The sequence below is a fragment of the Callospermophilus lateralis genome, chromosome 9 (assembly GCF_048772815.1).
Source record: "Callospermophilus lateralis isolate mCalLat2 chromosome 9, mCalLat2.hap1, whole genome shotgun sequence".
NCBI lineage: Eukaryota > Metazoa > Chordata > Mammalia > Rodentia > Sciuridae > Callospermophilus > Callospermophilus lateralis.
In genome coordinates this window covers 68,057,036-68,083,424 of record NC_135313.1, presented here as the reverse complement: position 1 = coordinate 68,083,424, position 26,389 = coordinate 68,057,036, and the positions used below count along the sequence as shown (strand labels likewise).

At 33.4% G+C, this 26,389-nt stretch overlaps 1 protein-coding gene across 3 annotated transcripts in view; it reads left to right on the top strand.

The window, feature by feature from the left end:
• Slc4a10 (solute carrier family 4 member 10) overlaps positions 1 to 26,389 on the top strand; it is a 194,389-nt gene that overhangs the window by 57,022 nt on the left and 110,978 nt on the right. For all 3 annotated transcript variants that reach the window (XM_076866182.2, XM_076866180.2, XM_076866181.2), the window contains 2 exons: positions 11,635 to 11,781; positions 24,765 to 24,903. In XM_076866182.2, coding sequence (XP_076722297.2) covers positions 11,635 to 11,781; positions 24,765 to 24,903 — 286 coding nt within the window. The remainder of the gene's footprint in view (positions 1 to 11,634; positions 11,782 to 24,764; positions 24,904 to 26,389) is intronic.

Here is a 26,389-nt window from a genome sequence, read left to right as displayed (position 1 = left end):
GCATTATGTAAAAATGTGAATGTGTAACCTATGCGATTCTGCAATTTGTATTTGGGGTAAAAATGGGAGTTCATAACCCACTTGAATCAAATGTATGAAAGATGATATGTCATGTTGTAATGTTTTGAACAACCAATAAAAAAAAATAACAAAATGTGAAGTAATCAATAATGATTTATAGAAAAGAAATAAAAATAAAAAAATCTATAAATTAGAATGATGATATAAGCATACCTAAATATTCACTGATTTAATGATTATTGATTGAATACAATGAGTATATCACTTGCCCCTAAGAATTCCATTTGCTTATTCATTAATTTATTCAAATTTTAATTTGCTATTGGTGTATATATTTAACATTGGAAAAAATGAAGTTTTATTCTATTGTTTATCAGTGTGGACTATTGTGATGTGATTACATGGATCTCCCGTTGAATGAAACTCAGATAATTATGAAATATTTCCCTTCCTTTTCTTTAGTTAAAACTGAAAAGAATAGCTATTAAAACTTTATCTACTTTAAAAAAAAATAAAAAAATAAAATGGGGTTGAGGTGTGGGTAAATACTGGTTCTCATATTCTTTTTTGCACTCATTGTTTGAGTATCTCAGAACATATGTTGATCCATTTGCTCTCTCTTCCTTGAAAAATAAAACAATAAAATATAATCCAATTTTTTTAATTGTTAAAAAAATTATTTATAAGCTGAAAGTTATGAAAAACAAGTCCAAGGACATTTCCCCTAACCTTTTGTCATTTAAAATCCCAGGCCTTAGCCAGAAGAAAGAACATAAAAGGAACTTGCACCTGACTGGCACCTGACCCCCCATCCTAAAGGGTCACCTGGTGCTAATACAATAAGCCCCAGGAAATTCCCTAGTCACATTCCTGTCCCACCTTAATGGGTCATCAGGACCCCAATACTTGGATCTAGGAATTGCCCTCCTGTCCCACCCTAAAGGAAGCCTATATAATCCAAACCGCTGGCCACCATTTTCTGCCCTGAAAATAAGCCACTCCAGGGTTCCACCAATTGAATCCGCAGCTAAAAAAAGCCTGCTGATCTAAGGTTTGCTTCCTGTCTCCTGCCTTCTTCATGTGTGTGTCCTAACATATGTGGTGCTGAGAATCAAACCCAGTGCCTCACGCATGCTACCTACTGAGCAAGCACTCTGCTACTGAGCCACAACCCCAGCCCTAAACATAAATATTTTAAAATACTAGTGAAAGTGCAAGATTTTTTGATTATAAAATATGCTCTATTTTACCTTGTCTTTTCCTCTTGTTCAAACAAGAACTTCACATTATTCTCTCAAATTGTTCTTCTAGTTTTGCTCACATTATCTCCTTTTTTTCCAAACTTCCATTCCTCTTTTTTAATATTTATTTTTTAGTTGGACACAATATCTTTATTTTATTTATTTATTTTTTTGTGGTGCTGAGGATCAAACCCATTGCCTTGCATGTGCTAGGCGAGCGCTCTACCGCTGAGCCACAACCCCAGCCCTCAATTCCTCTTTTTATTAATCCAAAACTTACTTATTGTTAAAGACCAACTCAAGTCCACCTTCTTCATGGAACTTTTCCTAATTGCCCAGGTGATTTTGATTGACTATTATGAACTCTTATAGCATTTAATGACTGGTATCACATAACATTTGCTTCATTTTATATTGTAATAATGTTTAATGCTTTTTACTTGCACTCTAATTTGTATTATTTGGCAGTGTTTTCATTGTCAATTATCATACTTAATTCTCCAACTAGTAGATTGTTGTCTTTTTTTTTTTTTTTTGCAGTGCTATGAAGGAAATCCAGGGCCTAACATGTACTAGGCAAGTGCTCTTACCATTGAGTTCCACTCCAGCCCCTGGATGGTTATCATTTTTTTAAGTGCAGAGATTATGTCCTATAAGCAATCTTTATTATCCAGTATTTTGACCAATTGAAGCTCTAGAATCTCTGAGCACTGTAAACATTGAACATTAAGCTCTTCTACAACCTACCAAAGTTGAGAAATATCATATCTTTTTTAAATTAGAAAACAAGTTATTAGGATTCATTCATTTATTCAAGAAATGTTGAGTACTTACTATGTTCGGAGATTGTAAATAACACTATTATGTCAACTTACAAAGTTGATTTAGTTGCTATGTTTTGCTTAAGATGGTGTAATAAACATGTAAGAAGGAGTCTGTCTGAAAACATGCCCCAGTACCTTTTAAACTTGTAGGTTATTTTGGACTAAGCCCCCACCCCATTTTTTAAATGAGCAACTGCAGGACTTTCAACATTTCTATTTCTATTTTTTTACCTAAAATAATCAGTAATGAGGCCATTTGTTTTGTAATTATTACAAACATGGCCCCAGAGCACCCCCAAGTGAATGTGACCAGCACTGGTTTAACAATTTCTTTTTGCTTTTAACAAAACAACACAAGATCAACAGTGCAGTTGCCTAATAGTACATGTTTGCTGTATATGTACACTCACTGAGACTTTTTTGGTCTTTATTTTTTTTTTCTCTGTGTTGCTCTCCTTTGGCAGAGAATTTCAGTTGGATTTAGAATTCTTTGATATATTTTGATAAATGATGCCTTGTTATGTTTTCTGTCTCTGTTGGAGTCTCCATGGAATTAAAGATCACATGCTTATTCAGCTTAAAGTATTTGACCTTTTCCAGTGACTGACACATCTAAATGGCTGTAGCAACTTGGTAATTATGCACCAGCTGTGGCATATTCATTTCATGGAATAAAAGATACACTTTTCTTTGAAAGTAGGTATTTTGACCCCCTCTGAGTCATGCTAAATAAAGTAGTTTATAAATACTATTATTAAGTATAGTCACCAAATGCACCTCTTTCCTTATTGTATTCTGTAAATGTTTCACATGCAATGACCAATGCCACACCAAGAAATGTTTCAGTACTGATATTTGTTATATAATTAAAATATTTATAGTAATTCTAACATGATAGTTATTTGAACATGTCAAAAATACAGGATTTGCTAATAAGATTTGTTCTAAGAAAGCAATGTTACCTTTAACGAACCCTTTGTTTTTTCTTTGTGGAGAAATTGTATTTTCTTGCAACTGACATATCTTAACTTTTAGAAAAGTCCCTGAGGTTTTTCTAGGATATTTTCCATTCCATGACTGTATTCTAACTGCATTTATTTTTTCAGAATTCATTGTGAATTCTCAGTAAGCTTCAGAGAAATGGAATTTGCCTTCTAACAGAGACAAGAGAGAAATATGATAACTGTTAACTTACTTGAACAAGGCACTAAATAAGATTTTGCAAGATAAAAGAAAATAATAATCTCATTATTAGTTTTAAGTCAAAATTTTAGGAATGGTTTCAACTGCAGGATAAATTTTGAATAAATTCTAGTGTTCTGTACTTGTCTCAAAATATTTTCTATTAGTTGCAATGTTTTATGCTTACTAATGTTTCAAAATGTGTTCATATCGATATAACTGTATTTTTAACTTTGGGGCTTTTAACAAAATATAAAGTTAATTCTTTTTAAATATTTTGATTGACTTAAGATTTGTCCATTTGAAAGTATTCCCTCTTTGAATAAAGTTTTTTGCTTTTTAAATTTATAACAGCTGTTCGCTATATAATCTTGAAAATCAATTCAGATGAGGATTTATAATTATTAAGTTCTTTCAGTCCAATGACATCATTAGTTTCTTGGGTTCTTTGTCTTCTTAAGTGAATCATCCAGGATGAAAAATTCAATTTTGGATATAATGTAGGAAAATCCATAGTAATGCTTTTCTGGAAACGTGTATACAATGTTCTGCAGGATCCAAAGTGATTCCCTAATTTTTTTGGCAAGGGTCATTATAGGAAACTTGGTAATAGAGAGAGAAGCAGGAAGACAATAAAATGAACAGAAAATTTTCATTCCCCTTTCTTTTTCTATTAAGCCACATAAGATTAGTAGTGTGAAGGGAAAGACTGATATGTATGTCTACTAATGACAGATATTGTGTTTATGTTTAATATTTATACCTATTATATTAACTTATATAATCTTTGTAGAAAATCTCCTGAATCCACTGGTAAGTTTTAAATGCTGTATTTATTTATTTTGTCTTCAAAGGAAGCATTAGGTTTTGTATCAGAGGAAAACTAATTATTATTATTATTGTTGTTGTTGTTGTTATTATTTTTTGGTACCAGGGACTAAACTCAGGGGCACTCAACCACTGAGCCATATGTCCAGCCCTATTTTGTATTTTATTTAGAGACAGGGTCTCCCTGAGTCATTTAGCACCTTGCTTTTGCTGAGGCTAGCTTTGAACTCAGGATCTTCCTGCTTTAGCCTCCCAAGCTGCTGGGATTATTGGCATGCATCACCGTGCCCTGCAGGAAAACTATTATTATTACATATAGACATAGCCACATTGGTTATCCATGCCCTCATCAGAAAAGGGTGCACATGGTTGTGCACAAAGGAGGGGAGCCCTGAAATGAGGAATCTGGGAATTTATATAGGAATTACTATATGACTGTCTCCACCTCTCCTGAGAGAGGGAATATCTCCCACAGATAAACAATTCCTCTCAGTGAAGAGAAAGGAAAAGTCCTCAGTTTAAACCCTTTAGAATATAAGCCATTATCTCTGGGATTTTGTTCTGCTTTGAAATGTAAACATAGCTCTAGGACATAAGTGTTTCTATTTCTCAGGTCTCTATTCAGTCAACCTTTAACCCAGATTCCAGTTTTTTTGTTTTGTTTGTTTTTGTTTTTGAATTCCCTCCCTAACCATACAGAAACATGAAAATATTTTCTCTACAATTCCATATTGGAGTACTGTTGCTATGATTTGTGGCCATTAGTATTTCCACCCCTTTCTTACTGTGTTCAGTAGCATAATGCATTATTATGCCTGCTGTCTATACATTTTACTTAAAATCATCCTTTTTATGAAAAAGTTTAGTTGTTCAATAAATATTTCTTGAGCATCCAAAACTATCAAGCACTGCTCTAGGTTCCTGGGAAATATCAGTGAATAAATCAAAGATTTCTTCTTAAATTTACATCCTAAGTAAATTGCATGGTATTTATATGCTACAGAAGAAATATCAGTAGAGGAGAATGAGGGGTAGTGGGGCTCAGAAAAAAATAGGGTTTAATATGAGATAGATGCAAGCTTCACTGAGAAAGAGAATTATGAGCAAAACTTGAAGGAGGTGAGGAAGAATAAATAGTTCAGAGAGTAAAAAGAGTGTAGAGTTCCCAAGGTGACAGTGAGAACAGCAAGGAGGTCAATGTAACTCTAGTGAAGTGGAGTGAGGAGATTTACAGGAGAGGAAATCAGGGACCTAAAAGTGATGGGGCCTCATGGAGGGTCTTGTAGAACTTTGGGAAAACTTTGGCATTTTCTCTGAGTGAAGACACATTAGAAGGTTTAGCAGAGGAATGGCATGATCTAACTTGCATTTTTAATAGGATCACATTGGCTTCTGTGTTTAGAGCAGAATGTAGGGGTGAAAGGTGGACTCAGGAACATTTAGGAGGCTACTGAAATCATCTAAATCACATCTATGACTGTGGCCCTTACCAGAATGGTGCAGTAAAATGACAACAGGTGTCTCAGTTCTAGATATGTGCTGAAAGATGTCCTAATAGATTTCCTAGTATTTGGATTAGAGAAAGGGAGCTATCTAAAATAATTCAAAGGTTTCTGGTCTGAGTAATTAGGAGAATGTTTTATCATCAACTGGATGGTTAACGGGGAACAGTTTATTGGAGAGGGCTGGGCTGGGGAGGATTGGGAGTGTAGTTTTGAACATTTTGGATTTGAGCTGTCTATTAGATATGGAGTTCAGTAGGCAGTTGGATACGTCTGAGACATGTTTGAGCTAGAGATGGAAAAGTGGGAGCTACTCAAACATGGATTTTTATTGGGGGTGGATTTAAGGTTTGTGGACCTGAAGCTTGTACAATTTTGAGGGTTCTCTCCAAGAAAAAGAATTGAATATTTATTTAGAATGAGGAAATAGTATAAGAGCATAAATTTGGAAAAGAATATTTTCAATTAACGGCCTCACCTACATCTGTAATGCTTTTTCCCTATATATTTTTTTACCTGGATGCCAGTTATTATGTAATATTATTTTCTGTTGATAATATGGAAAATACTTAGTCTTTCCTCTATTAGGAGTGATTGAAATTTATTTTTATTGAATTATAGTTTAAAAAGCTTTCTTTTGTTTTTATAATTTAGTTATAATTTCATGAAAAATTTCAGAGTTGTCCCACAACTTAAGATAATTCTATGAAACTTGTTGCATTTATGTAATATTTGGCAGAATTTTGTACTGACTGATTTTTGGCTCTGTACAGTTCAAGTTTTGCTTCTTCTTCACTACCCACAAGCATCCAATGCTAGGAGGTTGTGATGCCTCCTCATATTGTGGCACCACTTCCAGCCCCATATCTTTGTGTCACAATATCAGGGCAGTTTGGCACAGTGGATACAAGTATTCTTGGAAGCTATTTCTACTCTGAGATACCTAAGAATAACTTATCACATATGGAAGTGACTGTGAATCCCATAAATATGCTCCCCTAAATCTCACCTAAATGTATCTCCAACTCTATTTCCTCTTAGTTCTCTGAAATATCCACAGACATTGTTGTGCCCTGCCCAACATGAAAGGAAGTGTGAAGGAAGAGAAATGAAAAATTGACAATGCTTTTAGGCAGTAATGGCTAATTATCTTATATACACATATTTTCCTAAAATGTATGATCATGAGAACACAGCACACTTACATGTACACATATCCTGCCTGCTGCAGGGTCTTGTATAAGGCACATGCAAGTAAGAATACCTACAACCTAAGCTCAAAAAATATAAATATTATAAGGAGAGTTAATTCAGAGAAATATTAATTTTTTTTGGATCGTGTGAGGTTTGTGGCATGTGTCAACTTTCTAAAACAGCTTAAATTTACTTCCATACTTAATTTTATATTCACAATTTTGTATTATTTTTCTTAAAAAGTCTAATAAAACTTCAGACTCCATATATTCCAGATGCTCTTATGAGGTCTTAGTGAGATTGAAATATATTTGAGGATACCACAGGTTATGAGTTATAAAGAAAGGAGGTGGTATAATGCATAAGACTGAGGTGTTGTGGGACTGCAGGATCATTGCAAAGTGGGTGTTCAAGGAACTGAAAGGTCAAGAGTGTCACAGAATCCTTTATGTGTGCTTGGAAATCTGACAGATTAAGGCAGGGGTAATGCTGGAGAGAATGACACCAAGGAAGGAGCTCACATCTTTGTGGAGCATGTTTTACCTGGACTTTAGCAGATTACAGCAACCATGAGGTGAATTGTGTAGTAAATGATAAGAACTACCATGAAATTGGGGCTTTCAGGGAAGGTAGAGGAGAAGGGTCTGAACAAAGGGGCACCCTCCTACCTATTCCACTCACCCAACTAGAGGCAGGAGGGAGAGAGGCACTTTTCACAGTGCAGAGGAACTCTCACTGAGAAGATGTAGAGCAGCAGTGTCTCCAGAAAAAGTGGTGTGTGTTTGAACAAGAAAAGTGAAGAGTGCTTGCGGAAGTAATTTTTTTGGCTCACTGGAAGGGTTTAAATAGTTGGGTAGAAAATGGAACAACAAAGACAATATTTACCAGCTTCACATATATTAAATGTCTTGTAAAAATAATGAAACATACTACCTTTTCTCTTTCTTGATTTGATAAAATAGATAAGGATGCCACATGTAATTATTGTTCTATATTTCCTCTTTTTTCCATAAAAGTTAGCTATTTATTTATTCTCTACTCATATATTTCCTTATTATAATTTGCTATTCTTTTAAAATTATTTTTCTATCCTTTCATATCCTGCTTACCTTAATCTTTTCTCAGTCACCTTCTTTCCTGTTAATTTTTTGGCCTTTACTATTTTTCTCATCTTATTTTGAAATCACACCACCTACTCATTCCTGCCCCTGGCACTTCTCTTTAGCTATGGGTGGAAAGGTGCAGTGTGCCATCACAGAGGCAGTGCTAAGTTAGACAAGAAATGCTTCAGCCAGAAAGGAGCTGCAGGAGGAAAGGCAGTTTTCCAGATTCTGGGGAGCAATGTTTTCTCCGGGTGATTCTAACATTGCCACCTACACTTCCAACAGTTTCTTCCTCAACGCTTGGGAGGTGGCAAGTGGTTACTTCCCGAAACTCCCTGTGCTCTGCTGATCTGCTTAAACTCTAAATGGGGTTGAGTAGATCTATTCCTTAATTGTGCGACTTAAAATAAGACTTAACTGTTTTGAAACTTTCATTTTACAAATTATACAAAATACTTTATAAATGATGTAGAAATGAATATTTTCATTTTATCCATGATCTCATTGGCTTAGAAATATAAAGTGAATTTTTTAAAGTTATATGTATAGTAGAAACAAGATTGAGAAGTGAGCACTTTACACAAACTCAGATCCAGCTTTTAAATTACTACTTTTAAGTTATATATTTCTTATATAACATAATGTAATACTGTGATAAATAAAATAATAACCAGGACCAGATACTGATACCAGGTATCAGTTCACTTCCCTTTATTTCCTTGCCCAAAATATAGACTTTGTTATTAGTAAAGAACTTTTTATGTGCATTTTCATGATCTGTAATAAGTTAATTGAACCAATAACCAGTTTTTTCACTTGCCTACATGGATACAGGACAGAAACCTGAATATAGAAACTACTTTTCAGCTTGTAGTTTTCCAGAGGATTGAGCTATAATTATCTTCAGAATTATAAAGGATTAATATCCTGTACTAAAATATGTATAATATCAGATATTCCTCTAGGATTAGAAGAATGCCAATTTCACTTCCAGTCCTACTAGAATTTGGAAGCATTCTGATCCTGCCTCACAAAAATAAGTATTTTCTATTTTATTTTTTCATGAATTATGAAAAATTACATATATTAAGTATAAACATGGCTGTTAAGGAAGGCAAATTCGTTACAATAAAATTAATTTACTCTTTGAAGAAAAACTGTCAGCCTAAATGATATGCATTGAATATTCCTGAAATCTCATGATGTTAATGATATGTCTTTTAAAAGAAGTTTGGTTTAGGCTTTCTTTGCTGAGTTAATTGGCTGGGGCTGCCATAACAAAACACCACAGACTGGATGGCTTAAGCAACAGAAATCTATTTCTCACAGTTCTAGAGGTGGGAAATCCAAGATCAAGATGCTTTCAAGTAAGGTAGGTTTGGTTTTGGACCTCTTCTCTTGGCTTATAGATGGAATCCATCTTGCTGTGTCCTCACAGTACCTCTGTGTGCAGGGAGAGAAAGCAATTGAGGGAGCTCTTTAATCTCTTTTCCCTTAAAGAACACTAATTGGATCCAGGCCACTTATTGACCTCCTTTAAAGTTAATTGCTTACATAAAGGCCCTGTCTCCTAATCCAGTCACAGTCAGGGTTGGGGCTTCAACACGTGAATGTTGGGGGAGAGAAACAATCAATCTACAATGTTGCTATTATAGCATTTTGTTCACTTTGCCAGAGAAAATGAGTCTGTTTTTTTTTTTTTAACTAATGCTTTATTATTTTCTTAAGAGAACCCCATACAATTGTCTCATATGTAATTTGATGACTTACACAAATATTCCCTTATTTGCTTATTGTTTTTTTTCTTATAAATTTCTCTCGGTACTCTGTGATATGAGCACCTATGAATCTTGACTTCTTAAGAATTAATAGACTTTATGTTTTTAGAGCAGTGTTAGGTCTACAGAGAAATTGCACATAAAGTACCTACAGTTCCTGTATATTTCCTCTCCCTCTGTACATACTTTCTCCTATTAATATTTTGTATTAGTTCAGTACATTTGTTAGAGTTGAATCAATAGTAATAAATCATCATTAACTAAAATTCATAGTTTATATTCAAGTTCACTTTGCATTGTGTAGTTATGTGGGTTTTAACAAATATGTAATGACATGTATCAGACAGAGTAGTTTAACTTCCCTCCAAATGCCCTGTGCTTCACCTACACCCTTATAACTTTCCTCTGTATATACTGATATTTTTACTGTCTCCATAGTTTTATCTTTTCCAGAATGTTATATAGTTATACTCATATTGTTTAGCTTTTTAAGACTATCTTTTTTTCATTTAATATGCATTTGAGCTTCTTCCGTGTCCTTTTGTGATTAACAGCTCATTTGTGTTTATTGCTTAATAATACTTCATTGTATGGATGTACCATAGTTTGTATGTTCATCCACCTATTGAAGGAACATGATTACTTTTATTTTTGATAATTTTGAATAAAACTCTTGTAAGTAGTTGTGTGCAGGTATTTTTTTTCAGTAGACATATATTTTCAACTCACTTAAGTAAATACCTAATGAATGCCTTAGACCTTACATTTTTCTTAAAAATTAAGACAAAATGGATCAGAGATCTAAATGAAAATCACAAAATTATATATTTCTTTGAAAATTTATTTTGTAAATTTTATATGAAAAGAGAAAGTCTAGGTGACCTTGAATTTGGCCAGGGACAGAATGCTATGGACTAAATGTTGTGGCCCCTCCAAAATTCATATGTTGAATATGGAAGTGGAACCTTTGAGAGCTAATAAGTCATGAAGGTAGAACCTCATGAATGAAATTAGTGCTCCTAAAGCTGAGACGTGAGAGAGATGATATTCTTTCTGACATGTGAGGATATAGCAAGAAAGAGATATTTAGGAGCCAAGACCTGGCAATAAGTTGGATTGGCTTTGAAATGACGGGTACATTTACTGAGATAGATGATAAATTAATTGATACTTGGAAAACAGACAAGGATGGGCTCCAAAGACATGTTGAGTTTGATGAACGTGTCTAGTAGATAGAGGATATATAGGTTGCCAGTCCAAGAGAGAAGTTAAGATGTAGGTCCTAGATTATGCAGCATAGTTATAATTATGAGGTTGAGGACAGAATCCTTGAGATCCCAAACCTTAAATTGGTAAATAGAATAAGCCTTAGCAATGGACTTAATATGAGTTAAACGAAGACTGAGGAGGGAGTTGGCCAAGAGAAAATAATGTCACAGAGAGGAGAGTAGTCAGTGAGATTCAAGTGCCACAGATAGAAACAGTAGAACCGAAAAAACTCTGTAGGATTTGGCTTTAGTAGAAGGATATGTGAAATCTTTTTTTTAAAATTAGAGATAGTGGCTTTTTAACACACTGACTTTGAAAGGAAGATAATTGGTAAGAAAACAAAGTTATTTGAGTGCAGGGAGCAAATAGAACAGATTTTTTTTTTCCTAACGAAAGGAATATGATGAAAGTATCAGAAGTAGACTATCTTAACTAATAAGATAGTTAATAAATTAATGATGGTTCAAAATATACAACCAAATAATGAGTATTATAAATATTTGTGATAGAGCCATGGTATTCTTATTTAAATGTAATGCTAAAATACAGCAACAAGCCCAATAATTATATGTCATAAACACAAAAATGATTTGTTGGATTGATTGAATTGGTTTCAATTAACATGTAAATCATCATCTCCTGTGCTCTGGAGAAGTATAAAGTTTAATGTGTGCATTTGCTTCCTAATGAAGGTCATCGAACACTGTTTATTGGAGTTCATGTGCCCCTGGGAGGAAGAAAAAGCCATCGACGTCATCGGCATCGTGGTCACAAACACAGAAAAAGAGATAGAGAGAGAGATTCAGGGTTAGAGGATGGACGGGAGTCACCTTCTTTTGGTAAGCAGCATTCTTGTTTTATTGAATTTGTGATTGTAATAATGTACTTGCTCTGCAATCCATAATTAGCAGTAATCCCTCATACTCATAAAGTCATTTGTACTATTTTAAAGACTTTGGGAGGATGGGGAGAAAAGGGCAAAGCTTGATCTTTGTTTTTCACTTTAATCTGCTTTGTGAAACTGAAAATTGAATTAATTTTATGATATAGATAATAAAATAAAGTAGTAAAACTTGTTCATCTATCTTCTGTATATCATCTATCTATCTATCTATCTGTCTGTCTGTCTGTCTATCTATCTATCTGTCTATCTACAGTGTTGGGGATTGAACCCAGGCCCTTGCCCAGCTATGTAAGCACCCCACCAATGAGCTACATCCCCAATTCTTAGTTGTATATAACCTGGATGACTAATATAAAGAATGGCCATTGCTCTAAGTCATTTAAAAATCCAGGCGAAAATATCTTTGTTAAGTTCCCATTCATACTATTGGTAAGGCTACCCAAATTTTACTCTTAGGACCTGAATATTTTGAGTATTTATCCTTTCAAAGTACAGCCAAAGTATTACTTTTTGTAGTTTTCAAAAATTCTTGAGTGCCATGAGAACCCATTTGTATGACATAACTAAGAGTCTGGCTGTCAGATCCTTGACCTTTCTAACTCCTATGACCTTCTGATCTTCTTCACCACTATGCTAAGCTCACCAACTCACCTATAAGTACTCCATCTCTGAAGTTATTAATTTAACTCAGCCACTGACTATGGTTTCTCTACTTCTTGTTTTCTTGGGCAACAATTTGATCGCTCTACTTTTTTCTATCCACAAATTATTCTTCTTTCCTTATACTATTCCAGTTTCATAGCTTATAATTTTAGTGATAGTTATGCCATTATTCTAAATATCTTAGGTTCTCTGTTTTAGTTTTATTCATATTTTTACTCCCTTTTAAAAACCATACTCACGTTGAAGTTCTCCCATGTCCCTACTTCCTTTCTTCATTCATAAGTAGACAGAGCATCGTGAAAATAATAATTCATCAGGGAAGATAGTAACCATTATATATTCTTGACTCAAGGGAACCTTCAACACCTCCTTTCGATTTTATTGCATTTCTTTGGTGTTTAAAATAATTATTTTTCTACCTCCTTCACCATTTTCTGGCATCTCCTATTTTCACCATCATTTAGCAGATTGTCTTGTCTTCTACATCAGAGAGAAAAACTATCATCCAAAAGAACTCACTTAACTTCCCTTCTATTAAATATTCAGACCTATATGTCCATATCATAACCAACCTCATTTCTCATAATAAACTAAAGAATATTTTTAATTCTTTCTCATAATTTCTAGAAATGTATATAATTTATAATCTAATTGACTTTCCCTTTTCAACTTTATTTTTGCAGCACTGGGTGTTGAACTTAGAGCCTTGTGCATATGAGGCAAGCACTTTACCACTGAGCTACATTCCCAGTCCTCAGTACATTTTTAAACAGGAACCTCTCCTGTTTTAAATAGTTTCTCAACCTTCCTTAGCCTGCATTCTCCCTTTAGTAATTCAGACATGAAATAAATGCATAAAAATAAATTAAATGCATAAAAATCTGGGGTAATACTTTCACTTTTTAAAAGCTATAGATAATGCTTTGTTCAATATTTGTTTTTACTGAATATTACAGAAAATTCTGTTTAAGTGCTCCATTTTTTCATCTTTTAGGCTCATGCCTTCTAAATCTGAATGCTTGTAGACATTTTTTTCTGTGTGTCTTTAATTAAGAAAACTTGCAGAGATAGATCTAATAGTAGGTATACTAAAAAAGCCTTTCCAATTTACATACTTTGATATTTTTCCACTTAGAAAAAAATTTTCCTATTTTATTGATTCTATTCCATTTGCTTTGATCTCTTCATTTTGAATATTAGTTATTTGCATGCTAGATTTCCAGTGTCTGCTTTTTGTCCCTTTCCTCTGTAGTTGAAAGTTACTTTCCTATGGTACCTTTTGATCATCTGCAGTATCAATTCTGCATTTTATTATTTTCAGGATAGGTTTAATTTTGCTATTGATTTTTAGTTTTCTTGAACTGTTCTAATATCATCCTATTTTCTTTATACTTTCTCCTGTCCTTTCCTAAGCACTTTTATTTTTCTCTTGATTTTATTTTTTTATAGTCTACTGAGACTCCTCAGCTATTTCTAGACATGTCCTCTTATAGGGAAGTAGGCAATTTTCAGATATATGGTCTTCCTTTGACTGTCAAGATTATTTTTATTCTCCATTGATTTGTAGTATTTTTATAGACACCCAAGTTTTTTCTCTTTGCTCATTTTTAAACTTGGCAAGATTTATCCATTCCATATCTATGCATCTATGTTTTAAGTTTGCTTAGAAAGGTTGCTACCAATATGCTCCCTGTCTCCTTCACTTGTATAGTGATAGGTATTAAATCTCTCCAAACCCCATGTATTCCTGTCAGAGGTAGAATGGTAACTGGTGGCAGAGCACACAATGGAAGGTACCATGGGTAGTCCATCCCAGCTTGACAGAAAGGTGGTTGTCTCTGATTCAGTGGACAAAGAGTAGAGTGTAAATTGTATCTCATATCTTCAGGTGTTCTCTGTCTAATGAGGTGATGTTTGAGAGTATAAGAAACAGACAGTTGAGTAGATATTTTTTTAAGTTTCATCCACTTATAGTTAATAAATACTTTCTCTTCGACTGTGGAAATGGCTTATCTTTTAGACTAAGCTTTAAAGATGAGTTATCATCTTCTAGTATTTCAGCAAACATACTATATAACCTCAGAATCATTTAATAAAATAAGTTAGGTGTATTATCTTTTGCTCATTTTCTCTACCTCTGACTTACTTTTCTTTTATTTCACGGATGAACACATACATGTCATTTTCCCCCCTAGAACAGTAGTTCTTGATACTGACTGCACTTGGTGTTTCTAAAAACACTGATGACCAAGCCACAATCCAAATCTCTGTGCTTGAGGCCCACATGATTACTTAAAAAGACAAAAGTACCGCAGGAGATTTTACTTTGCAACTAAGTCTGAGAATCTGTTATAAAACCTTTGCTATTCAATTGTGGTCAATGAACCAGAAATATTTGCATCATATTTAAATTTGGTAGAATCATAATCTCAAGTCCTACTCCAGACTTTTGGATAAGGATTTGTATATTATCAATGCTCTCAGGTGCCTTGTATGTATGTTAAAATTTTGATAAGCAATGCTTTAAACCATTGCTTGTCAAGCCATGTTACATATTAGAATAATATGAGGAACTTTAAAAGGAACCAGACTGATGTTGGGCCCTGCCTTCAAAGATTTCATTAGTTTAATCCTGGGTGTTTCCATAAGGACTGATACTTTTTAAAAAAATACTCACACATGATTTAATACCAAGCTGAGATCAAGAACCATCAATCCTAAGAAGTTCTGAGTCTTTGGTGAAACTTGGAAATAACTCAGGTGGCTCAGATACTCCCTCTCATGCGTCAGTCACTATTTTTGGATCCCATACCTCCTTACTCTAATAATTTGAGGATCTTTATTGGCATTTAGAACTTAGATCTCTCTTATCAGGGACTACTGTTTGGCATCCCAATGGTCTCTAAGCAGCAGAACTTCACTTTTTTTAGTTTCTTTAGGAGTAATAATCTATCATTGTCCCTACTTCACAGTCAGTTCTGTTGCCTTGATAATTCAGTATTTAGTCACAGACTGAGACTGAAACTGTGTTCTCAACACCCTCCCCTTTGGTTTGGGAGTTGTTATTCTGCATTGTGGGGATATATGAAATTTCTATGCTCATGACTTCAAAGAAAACTTCTAGTCACTTAAGAAATATTTATTTTCTTTGGAATGATTCCAAAGAAAGTCTTTTGAAGATATTACTGCAGGTGCCTCAAAATTCTTCAGAATTAAATTCTAAAGAAATAAAAGAAAACAATTCAAGAGAGCATTAAGTTCCTATGCTAAGAACCTGGAAGTTTTATACTGTAAATTGGAGCATGCATTTGTCAAGACATGGAATAATTTGAGCCCAAATTTCTGGAGCAGACACCAACTTAACAAAAAGTCTTTGGAGAAATGTTTAAATTTTGACACTTTTAATGTTTTATTATTCCAATATGTGAGCAATATCAGTGGAATCCTAATTTATTATGTTATTCAATAAAGCAATATAGTGTCCTTAGGAACCTGATTTAATCCTGCATTCAGGTAAGAGAAAAAAGAGATTATGCTTATGTCACAGACATGAAATGACAAGTCCAATCCACCAGATCTAATAGTTGGGATGCAATTCCTAGGTGAGTTCAAGGATAGACCCAGAATTTTGGGTTGTATCATAGTGGTGGTCATGATGTTTTAATTATTCAAAAAAATTTGATACTCACAAATAAATCCTATGTACTTTTTCTACTGTAATCAATATAATAATTTGCATGTAAGAATTTGATAATGATTAGTTAATTCTCCTTTCTATTTCATCAATTCCCTAATAAAAAATGCTAAAATTTTGCATCTTTTAATTTTTTAATGTTATCTTTTATTCACCTTGAATAATTTGAAATTATGTTTTTAACTGGGAACATGGATGAGCTGTTTAAAAATAATCTACATGAAGCATGAGCATGAAGTCAATGATAATATTAAAGATGAGTGAAATTCTGAACAAATTAATATTGATTTTTCCCCCCTCAGCTTTCCAGCAAAGAAAGTAGCAGGAAACATGATAGGATTATATCAGTTGCAATTAGCTAATCCATAAGCAGTAGAATCAAATCTAAAAAAAAAAATCTAGAGTATTAAACAGTTGTTTAAGATATGGTATACAAATGTACTGTATAAATTAGCACAACCCAGAAATTAGACATAGGATTTTTTGGGCTTAGATAGTAAATTGTACACATAATTCAGGAGAAATGAAGTAAATATAGAAAACATGACTTCAATGAGCTATGTTTTGATAGTCAATGTTTTTTTGTCCTATTTTAACTCCCAACTGGGTGATACATAATGTGGCAAACGCCTGTAATCCCAGAGGCTCAGGAGGCTAAGCCAGGAGGAACGTGAGCTCAAAGCCATCCTCACCAAAAGTGAGAAACTCAGTGAAACCCTGTCTCTAAATAAAATACAAAATAAGGCTGGGGATATAGCTCAGTGGTCAAGTGCCCCTGAGTTCAATTCCCAATAGACCCCCTATCCCTGCCAAAAAAAAAAAAAAAAGTCAAAGTGATTTTTAAAATTTATTTTATTGTATAGCATAAGACCAATATTCACAAAGGTTAAACCATAGAAACAAACATACAACTCACTGATTTGACTCAGAAGTGTAACTACCACCTGGGCTATCACTTCTGAGCCCCTGTTTCTGCTCAGTTGTAGTCAGTACTCTCTCTCCTCATCAAAAGGATCCTTGGCCTGTCATTTTCATGAGTGTTTTGCTTGTTTTTAAACTTTATATAAATGAATCATCCAGGAAGGATTTGTTTCTCAATGTTCTGTTTGTAGAATTCACCAATGCTTTTGATATATCTTTAATCTATTAATTTTCTTCCATATACTATGCTTCCATATACCATGCATTATACATTGGGGAAGATTTGGAGCATAAAAAATTAAGAAGCTATTATGAATAAAGTTACTATGAACCTTTTTATATGTGTCTTTTAGTGCACATATGCACTTCTCATACCTAGGAATGAAATTATTTGTTGCTGCAACATCAAGCATGTATATATTCAACTTTAATAGATAATGACAAATAATGTTCAATAATTAGGTCCATATTTCCACTAACAAGCCATTAGAGCTTTTTGTTTTATATCCTTACTAACACTTGGTGATTTCATTCTTTTTGTTAACAATTCAGGCAAGGTATATATAAATATCTCATAATTTTAATTTATGCTTTTTGACTGCCAATAAGGTTGACCAACGTTGCATGTGATTTTCACCACTTGAATATCTGTTTCTATGAAGTGCCTATCAAAGCTGTGCATTATTTTAATTGGATTTTTTCTTATTGATTTATAAAAGTTCTTTACGTATCATGGATATGAGTCCTTTGTTGGTTTTATATGTTCAAAATATCTTCTTACAATTGTGGCTACTCATTTAACCCTCTCAATGCTGTCTTTTGAAGTTTTTGTACAGATTTTAGAAAAGACTGCTAAGGGTCTAAGACAGTTATTGTCTAGGAAGACTTCTCTATGTTGTCATTTTTACTTCCACTGTATGTTTTAGTTACTATAGACACAGAACCCTATCTTGACTACCATATTCTTGGTTGCAGTTGCATTACAGAGCCCAGTAAGTTCAGTGACTTTCACAAAAATAAATAAAATATTTACCAGTATAGGAGAAATATTTACATTAACTTATAGAATTTTTTTTGATTTGATAGTACTGTAACTTATATACTATATCATAGTATTTTGAAGTGTCTTGTTTCACTAGACATGAAAAAATAGGCATTGAATAACATATCTTTAATGTTTACTATATTGAGACATAGTCTGAGTTCCTCTTTAAGATGTTAAAAATATGTTAGCCAGGATGATCATGAAAAGATTTTTATGAACATGTCTTAATACCAAAAGTTTATTTCTATTTTAAAGAATGAATAGTTAGAGACATGGAACCATATGTTATTTTGAACCCAAGAAAAATACATCCTGTCATTTAATAGATTATCCTACTTTAATAAATTATCATTTCCTATACCATTGTTATTATCATTGTGTCTTAGAGAAGTCTTTTGAATACTTGACACTCTGCCTCACATTTTCAAGTCCACTTTGTTCATAACGGTGAGGGTGTTATTTCCTCAAGTTTATTTTATGACTAGTATTTTAAAGGTGTGTAATGAGTAATTTTCATGCTTTTATAAGAGGAAACACTAATAAGTCTCACAATTGTGAGAATATGGGTCATGTTTAAGGATCATGTACATAGCAACCGAGTTTTGAGGGCTGAATGCCTGGTATTATAGACATCCAAACTATTGAAGCAGAATAAACTGAAATAAATCTCTGGATACAGTGATGAGAAAAAGTGTTTCAGAGATATGAGGAACATAATACCAGTGTTGAGGCATGGTTACTGTGAGATGCGCCCTCTGACAAGTTATTGGAGAGTCAGAACAGCTATGTCATGAAACACAAAACAGCTATGTCTTCCTGAATTGGGTAAGTCCAACAGAGAGATTGAACTGATTTCTTAGTGTAACTCTAATAATTTCAGTGCTTTTTTTTTTAAATACAAAGGTATATTTATTTCATGATGATAAAAATGTCCATCGATGACATATAACTTCAAGTTTTATGTACCTAATACCATAGCCTCAAAATACATCAAGCAAAAATTAAATGAATAATAGCATAATGTGTAGTCTTTTGGGGAAATATTAACATGCCTCTTTCAGTAAGAGCCCCAAATCAGTAAGTATAAAGGAGCTATGAACATGGAAATGAGTAAAACATAATGTTAAACAGTAGAAACGAAGGACTGTATTCCATTTCCTATGGAGGTTCTGTCACAGAGGAACGATGGCACCAAGTAGGAACAGGAATCAGGCTTATTTAGCTTTAGCCAGGCTCGCTATAATCAATCAATCCTCCTGAACTCCAAGTTCAGATAGTTTCAGAACTTTATACCGAGCATGTAAGGGGAGGGGCTCAGAAGTTTACAGTCTGCAGAGTTCACACAAAAGCAGCTTTTTCTTTCACTGTTCTAGGCAAATTAGCTTCTTCTCCAATTTCTTCTTTCCTGCTGCCAGCAGTTACCATGGAGCCAAATTAGTAACTTTTCTTTTTCTTTCTTTCTTTTTTATTTATATATAATACTAGAATTCATCACAACTCTTATTACATATATAGAGCTCAATTTTTTATATCTTTGGTTGTATACTTAGTACACTCACACTAATTTGTGTCCTCATACATGTACTTTGGATAATAATGATCATCATATTCAACCGTCATTAATTGCCCTATGCCCCCTCCCTTCCCCTCCAACCCCTCTGACCTATCTAGAGTTCCTCTATTCCTCCCATGCTCCCTCTCCCTATCTCACTATGAATCAGCCTCCTTATAGCAAAGAAAACATTTGACATTTGTTTTCTTGGGGATTGGCTAACTTCACTTAGCATTATCTTCTCTAACTCCATTCATTTACCTGCAAATGCCATGATTTTATTCTCTTTTATTGCTGAGTAATATTCCATTGTGTATATATGCCACATTTAAAAAAATCTATTCATCTGTTGAAGGGCATCTAGGTTGGTTCCATAGTTTAGCTATTGTGAATTGTGCTGCTCTAAATATTGATGTGGCTGTGTCCCTGAAGTATGCTGTTTTTAAGTCCTTTGTGTATAGACCGAGGAGAGGGATTGCTGGGTCAAATGGTGTTTCCATTCCCAATTTTCTAAGAAATCTCCATACTGCTTTCCATATTGGCTGCACTAAATTGCAGTCCCACCAGCAGTGTATGAGTGCTTTTTAAATGCATTTTATTGGTGCATTACAATTATACAAACTAGTGGGATTTATTGTGATCTATTTATTCATGCACACAACATAACTTGATTAATTTCATTGCTCAAGTATCTCCAATGACTATTTGAAGTTCTTTTTCCCCCCTACAGCAGTTAGTTACAGAGATAACAGGCTAATTAGTGATAATTTATTTGATTCTGATGAAATCACATTGAGAAAACATTAGATAACTATCACCCACATAGTACACATTTAGGATAAGATGGCACTAGGTTTTTATTTCTGATCCAGAAATAAAAAATGGATCAGATAAACTGGATCAGAAATGTATATGATATACTACTGATCTTTTTAAGTACATCTGATATTTTGGGGATTTCATCAATCTTATTTCAAAAAAATTTCATACTTCATCCAGTAAGTTGTCATTTTCCTTTGAAGTGGTAGTAAATCTTGGGATTTAGCTCTTGACTCAATTATTGTTCCCTTTGCTGTAAAATTTATTTTGACAAATTGCATGAAATATTTGTAATAATATTAGGTCCCATATTATTAGTGTTCTACAGAATGTTTCTTTTTCAAATTTCTTATCTATTGAATATATATAATCATATGTAGGATGCAGTGCTGCATGCTGGAGGGAACAATTCACCTTTAAAAGCTGAGATGTCCAATTTTTAAAGTTTCTTTATTTTTGTGTCTAACCTTAATAAATATTAGTGCACTTTGATCAAGTTATTGTGACACAAACAGGAGACAGCGTATGTAAACACCTAACTCATAGAAGAAATTGACATATTTTTAAAAGTCTGTTTTATCTTTTTCCTGTTTTTATAATATCACTATAGTCAATTACTATTTAAATAAAACATAGAGGATCGAATAGTAAACCACCCATTTATGTACATAGAAGATCTGTGATCATGTAAGACTTGCAAATCTCACTTTTTTTAAAAGAGAGAGAGAAAGAGAGAATTTTTTAATATATATTTTTTAGTTTTCATTATCTTTATTTTATTTTTATGTGGTGCTGAGGATTAAACCCAGTGCCCGGCGCATGCCAGGTGAGCGAGTTACCCCTTGAGCCACATCCCCAGCCCATAAATCTCACTTTGACCTGACAGTATTCATGAGATCTCATCATAAAATAGCTCTATTTCTGTCTAGCACTGCCCCCTTTTATGTATTCAGGAGGTTGAATTGTTCTCTGTTCCTGAATGAAACCCCAGTGGGTTTCCTAACTTTTCTAATCACTCTTGGGTGATTCAAGTCCTCTCAACAGTAATTAGAAACTCTAGTCTTATTTAGTAGTGAAAACATTGAATTTGTAAGACCAAAGTCTTTTTCTGCCTTCTACTGCCCAGGCCTGGTTATAGGTGGGATAACTGTAGTTGAGGGAAGGGATGAAGTTGCTTTTAAATTTTCCCTATCTTGGATGTCTTTTCCTTTACTCCAGAGACTCTATTATCTTCTCAACACTATTTTTGATCCCTCCAGATTTGGAGCATAGGAAAACAGGTGGAATTAATGGGTATGAAATTGGAATGTTCTTACTGCACTACCACTATTGCAAGCTGATGACACACTCTCCAGGCTTTGCAAAATTTGAGTTTGCTCCTTCTCTCCTAGAGAGTCTCTAACTGGCACTCTATTCTGCTAAATTGAATATTTCTCTTTATCCCCTAGATACTCAGAGTGGTAGATTCTCTCTGCTGAAGTTTCCTCATTTCTGTGACAGCCTCTTAAACTACATCTAAGATGACCCCACATTCTATGTTTATTGATTCATTTTTCTCTCACAGGTGTGGCCCATATGTGGCCACAGATACCATGTTCTTCAAAGCAGCAATCTCAGTAGCTAGATAGACAATTAGACAGGGTCCCTAAGAGTATCCCTGTTATTGCCTAGAGAATGAAAGCTCCTTTGGTTCCTGGGAGCTCCACTCAGTTGGCTTGACAGAAAAGCAGATACCCTACTATCCTGCCTTTCTAGTGGTGTAAAAAGACTGGGACTCACATCTCAGATCTCTCTGGAGAAATCTATTTGAAAATGAGTCCACTGTTTCCTGTTTGCCTCACTGTGGGTGAAGAGTTAGAGCCATATAACTAGGTTTTCAGAAACACAATTTGTAAATGCTGCATGTAGTCTTAATCGCCCTTTGAATTGAAATATCTATTGGTTCTTGGTACTTCAGCTGAAAATTCTTTTTATCAATCTAATACTTTGCAATAAGATTACTAATTAGCATCAATAAAAGTAGACTATTTCAATTATATAATTGAATTAAAATATAGAATTCAAAAGAACAGATTGTGTATGACATTCAAATAACATGAACAAAATTTTAAAGTTCAACTAAAAATGGAAAATATCATTGAGCTTCAAGGAGACTGGAGACATGAATTTGAAACAGAACCACCTAACTTGCCATCATTTCTTGATTTCATAAGATAGATAATCTGAATATCAGTTTATATCTCAAGTATAAAAAATATAAAGAGGAAGGAAAGCCTCTGTGATCCAGAAATACAGGTAAACATTTAGTGAATCTGTTTCCTTAAACTGAATGTTGGGAGTATACCCGGATTATGTATTTCATGACAATAAGACCTCATATGAAAATGGAAATTTCCAAATTCATCATTATTCTTGTTATAGTGACATGAAAAATTTATTTGTCAACATAAATGTTAACTTTTGTTCAGAAAGGGCCTAAAGCAAAGAATTTTGGGGTAGGTCTACAGAAAAGAAAGTTATTTTCACTAATTATTGGGAACAATCCACTGAAGACCCTGGTTAATTAGTATGTGAGTAATTAAAGCAGTATGAAAAACAGCTGATAATGCAAAGATGAGAGTTTGCTAAGGAATTTGTTTATTTCCAGTTATGATTCTACTACTGGCTTTTGTCAAATAGTATAATTATTTAAATTTGATTTTTATAACTAACCATTTGTTGAAAATACAGTCTATATTCCAAATTAAAATAGCTAATTTGTTTGTTTATGGTTATAAAAGTAATACATGTTACTTGAACTTCCATTGTTATTTAAAATTAGGACAGACAAATCCCTCTTGCTCTCACTCATTATCACTGATGACCACTCTACAGCATCTGATATTATTGACTTCTTATTCTGTTTGAAATTGTCTTCTTTGTTTCCTGACACACTATTTTCCACATCAGATGAGAACTCAATGAGGGCAGAAATATTTTTCCATTTACATCTGTCTTACTTATTCCTGTTTAGAACAGTACTTGATGAAAGGAAGGTATCATTAAATATTTCTTTAATATTTGTCCTTTTTTCATATCTGTGCCTTCCTCATATGATTCTTCCTTTTCACAAATCTTAAACCTGACTACTTCCCCACCATTTAACAATTGCCCAGTCACAGGATTCTTTTGACAAATAAGATAGCAAAATTGTTAGGAACCTCATGAATCTCACCATCTGATTCTTATAATTTATTTCACTGTGTTTTTAAATATTATTTGCACTGAATTAATTCTACTTTAATTGCAAAAAACGAAATGTTTTTCCATGTTGTAAAAATACATTGAGGATATTTTACTTATTTTCTGTATTTCTTTATATAAAATATGCATGTAAATATTGGCATAAGTATACTAAATGCTTTATGCTACAAATGAATGTATAAGAACAAAAACAAGCCATTTAGAACTGGTTAGAACAAATAAATAAATAAATTTAAAAAAAACAAAAACAAGAATAACAATAATAACAAAATGAGGGCAATTATATTGAGTCAGGGAAGGATTTTCTCCACATTCAATATCAATATCTACCCTTCTCTGACTTGAAGAATTTTGTTTTCCTTGTTAGTATAGCTAATTAATTCTATTTCCTATACAATACGTCTTGAATACCAATATAGACATTTTAATCATTATTTTACCATGCATTTTTAAAAAGTCTTCGTTAAATTCAGTGTACTAGACCAAGCTTACTTTTCATATTGACTGTATTTTCTCTGAACTTCCAGTTGTTTCTAAAGAAGATAAGATTTGTCACAATAATTTTAACCTACTTGTTCCAGAGCAAAACTGAAATAATTGAGCAAGTTTATTTTCTCCTTTAAAAAAGATTAAAAACAACAGCAACATCAAAAGCCTAGTATCTGTGAGGTTTTGGGTTCAATTCCCAGTCCTGAAAAAATGCCCCTAAACAACAATGATAAAAAAAAACATTTTTGATAATTTTGCATCATTAAACTGATGACAAGTCACTGACAACTTTTCAGTCATATTTTTATTCAGTCATATATTTATTTTATTTTTATTTTATTTGCAGTCCATATTTCTTCTCTGGCAAAGTGTCTTTTGAAATACATTGCCCATTTTAATTGTTTTTACTGTTGAGTTTTGAGAAGTCTTTATATATTCTGGACATAAGATTTGTTGAACATGCAATTTGTTCGTGTTTCTGATTTTTCATAGACACTCCATCACAGCGAGTACAGTTTATTCTTGGAACCGAGGATGATGACGAGGAACACATTCCTCATGACCTTTTCACAGAACTGGATGAGATTTGCTGGCGTGAAGGTGAGGAAGCTGAGTGGCGAGAAACGGCCAGGTGAGGATTTTGGTTGAAGGTTGAAGGCATATTAAAGAATTTTTATGTTATTGGAAAAAGAATTTCCCACTTCAACGATTTCACAAACATCAGTGATTACTGCTGATTTCTGAACTTGCTCATCTGGCCTGGGCATATCCTATAATGGGATATAGGTCAGAATGAAATCTGAAGGCAGTAATTATAGTAAACAGTGATGCAGAGCCAGCAACAGCTGCAGTCTTAAAGATATACAGTAGCATAAGTTATGTGTCATCAACAAAACAATAGAAATCTAAAAGTAATTTATTTCTATCTTTTCAGCTGCTGGCTTGAACCCAAATTGGTGATATTACATGATAATTTGAGTGTGGGCTTTTTTTTTTTTTTTTAAAGAAAGAGCAAATATTATGATAAGAGGCTTTAGGTATAGGCCTGGATTTCATGTCCTATTTAGTGAGGATAAAAATATTTCGTAATATGTTTATAAGATATGAATACATTTAAACAGAGTGTTTTATCAAAATGGTTTTTCTATAATTTATAATTCCTCTTTGTATGCTGCCAAATAATTAATGAATTAGTATAAAAAGTAATGAATAAAATTTCTTGCTTGCTTTTAACTCATTCTTGCTTCTTTAACATTTATGTAGTATCCATTATATGCTAGGTGTAATGGCTATAGAACAACTACAACAAAACCTTAGGTCTTTCCCTTAACAATTTTATAGTCTAACTTAAGTCAACAAATATTGTAAAGGCTGTAAATGAATGCTCTGGTTCAGGTATACAAAAGGAACTGTGGACACAGCTAGGGTTGTCATTTACCCAGTGCTTCTCTAATTTTTATGTGAATACAAATCACCTGACATCTTGTTTAAAATGTAGATTTGGTAGGTTTTGGGCATGGAGTCTGGTCATGCTTTTCTAATGAGCTCCCAGTTGATGACATGTGTAGCAAGTATCTAAACCACAGGGCTGAAGGAAAGGGGAGCAGGATAGCTTCCCTGGCATAGGTTATTGCTCAGCCGACTCTTGAAGTTAACTGGGCAAAAAAGCAGAGGAGCAGGTATATGAGAGGGGAACATGATGTGTTATTGATTCAGGGTTTCCTGTTTTGTGGAGTTATCCTTTTCATGGCCAGACAGCTCTAATTATTAAAATTTTTTTTCTGTTATTAGTGGACCTCAGATTGCAATAGTTTTCTGAAAGTTACAGAACTCTATTGGATCATGTCAAACTTGTAGTTTTATTTAATTATTGCCTTAACAATATCACATCAGAATTAATATGGAATTGATCATATGATCATGGTAATGAATTATGAATAATAAGGGCCCACATAATTTTTGTTTGATACAGTGGCCTTTACAGCTCTCTCTTATTTAAAAAATACTAAATAGAAGAAAACCAAAATGACTAACATCTAGTTCATCCATGTTGACATCTATAAAAATGGCTAATATTTGCCAATATTTGACATTAAAAAGTATAACATAGTAGAAAA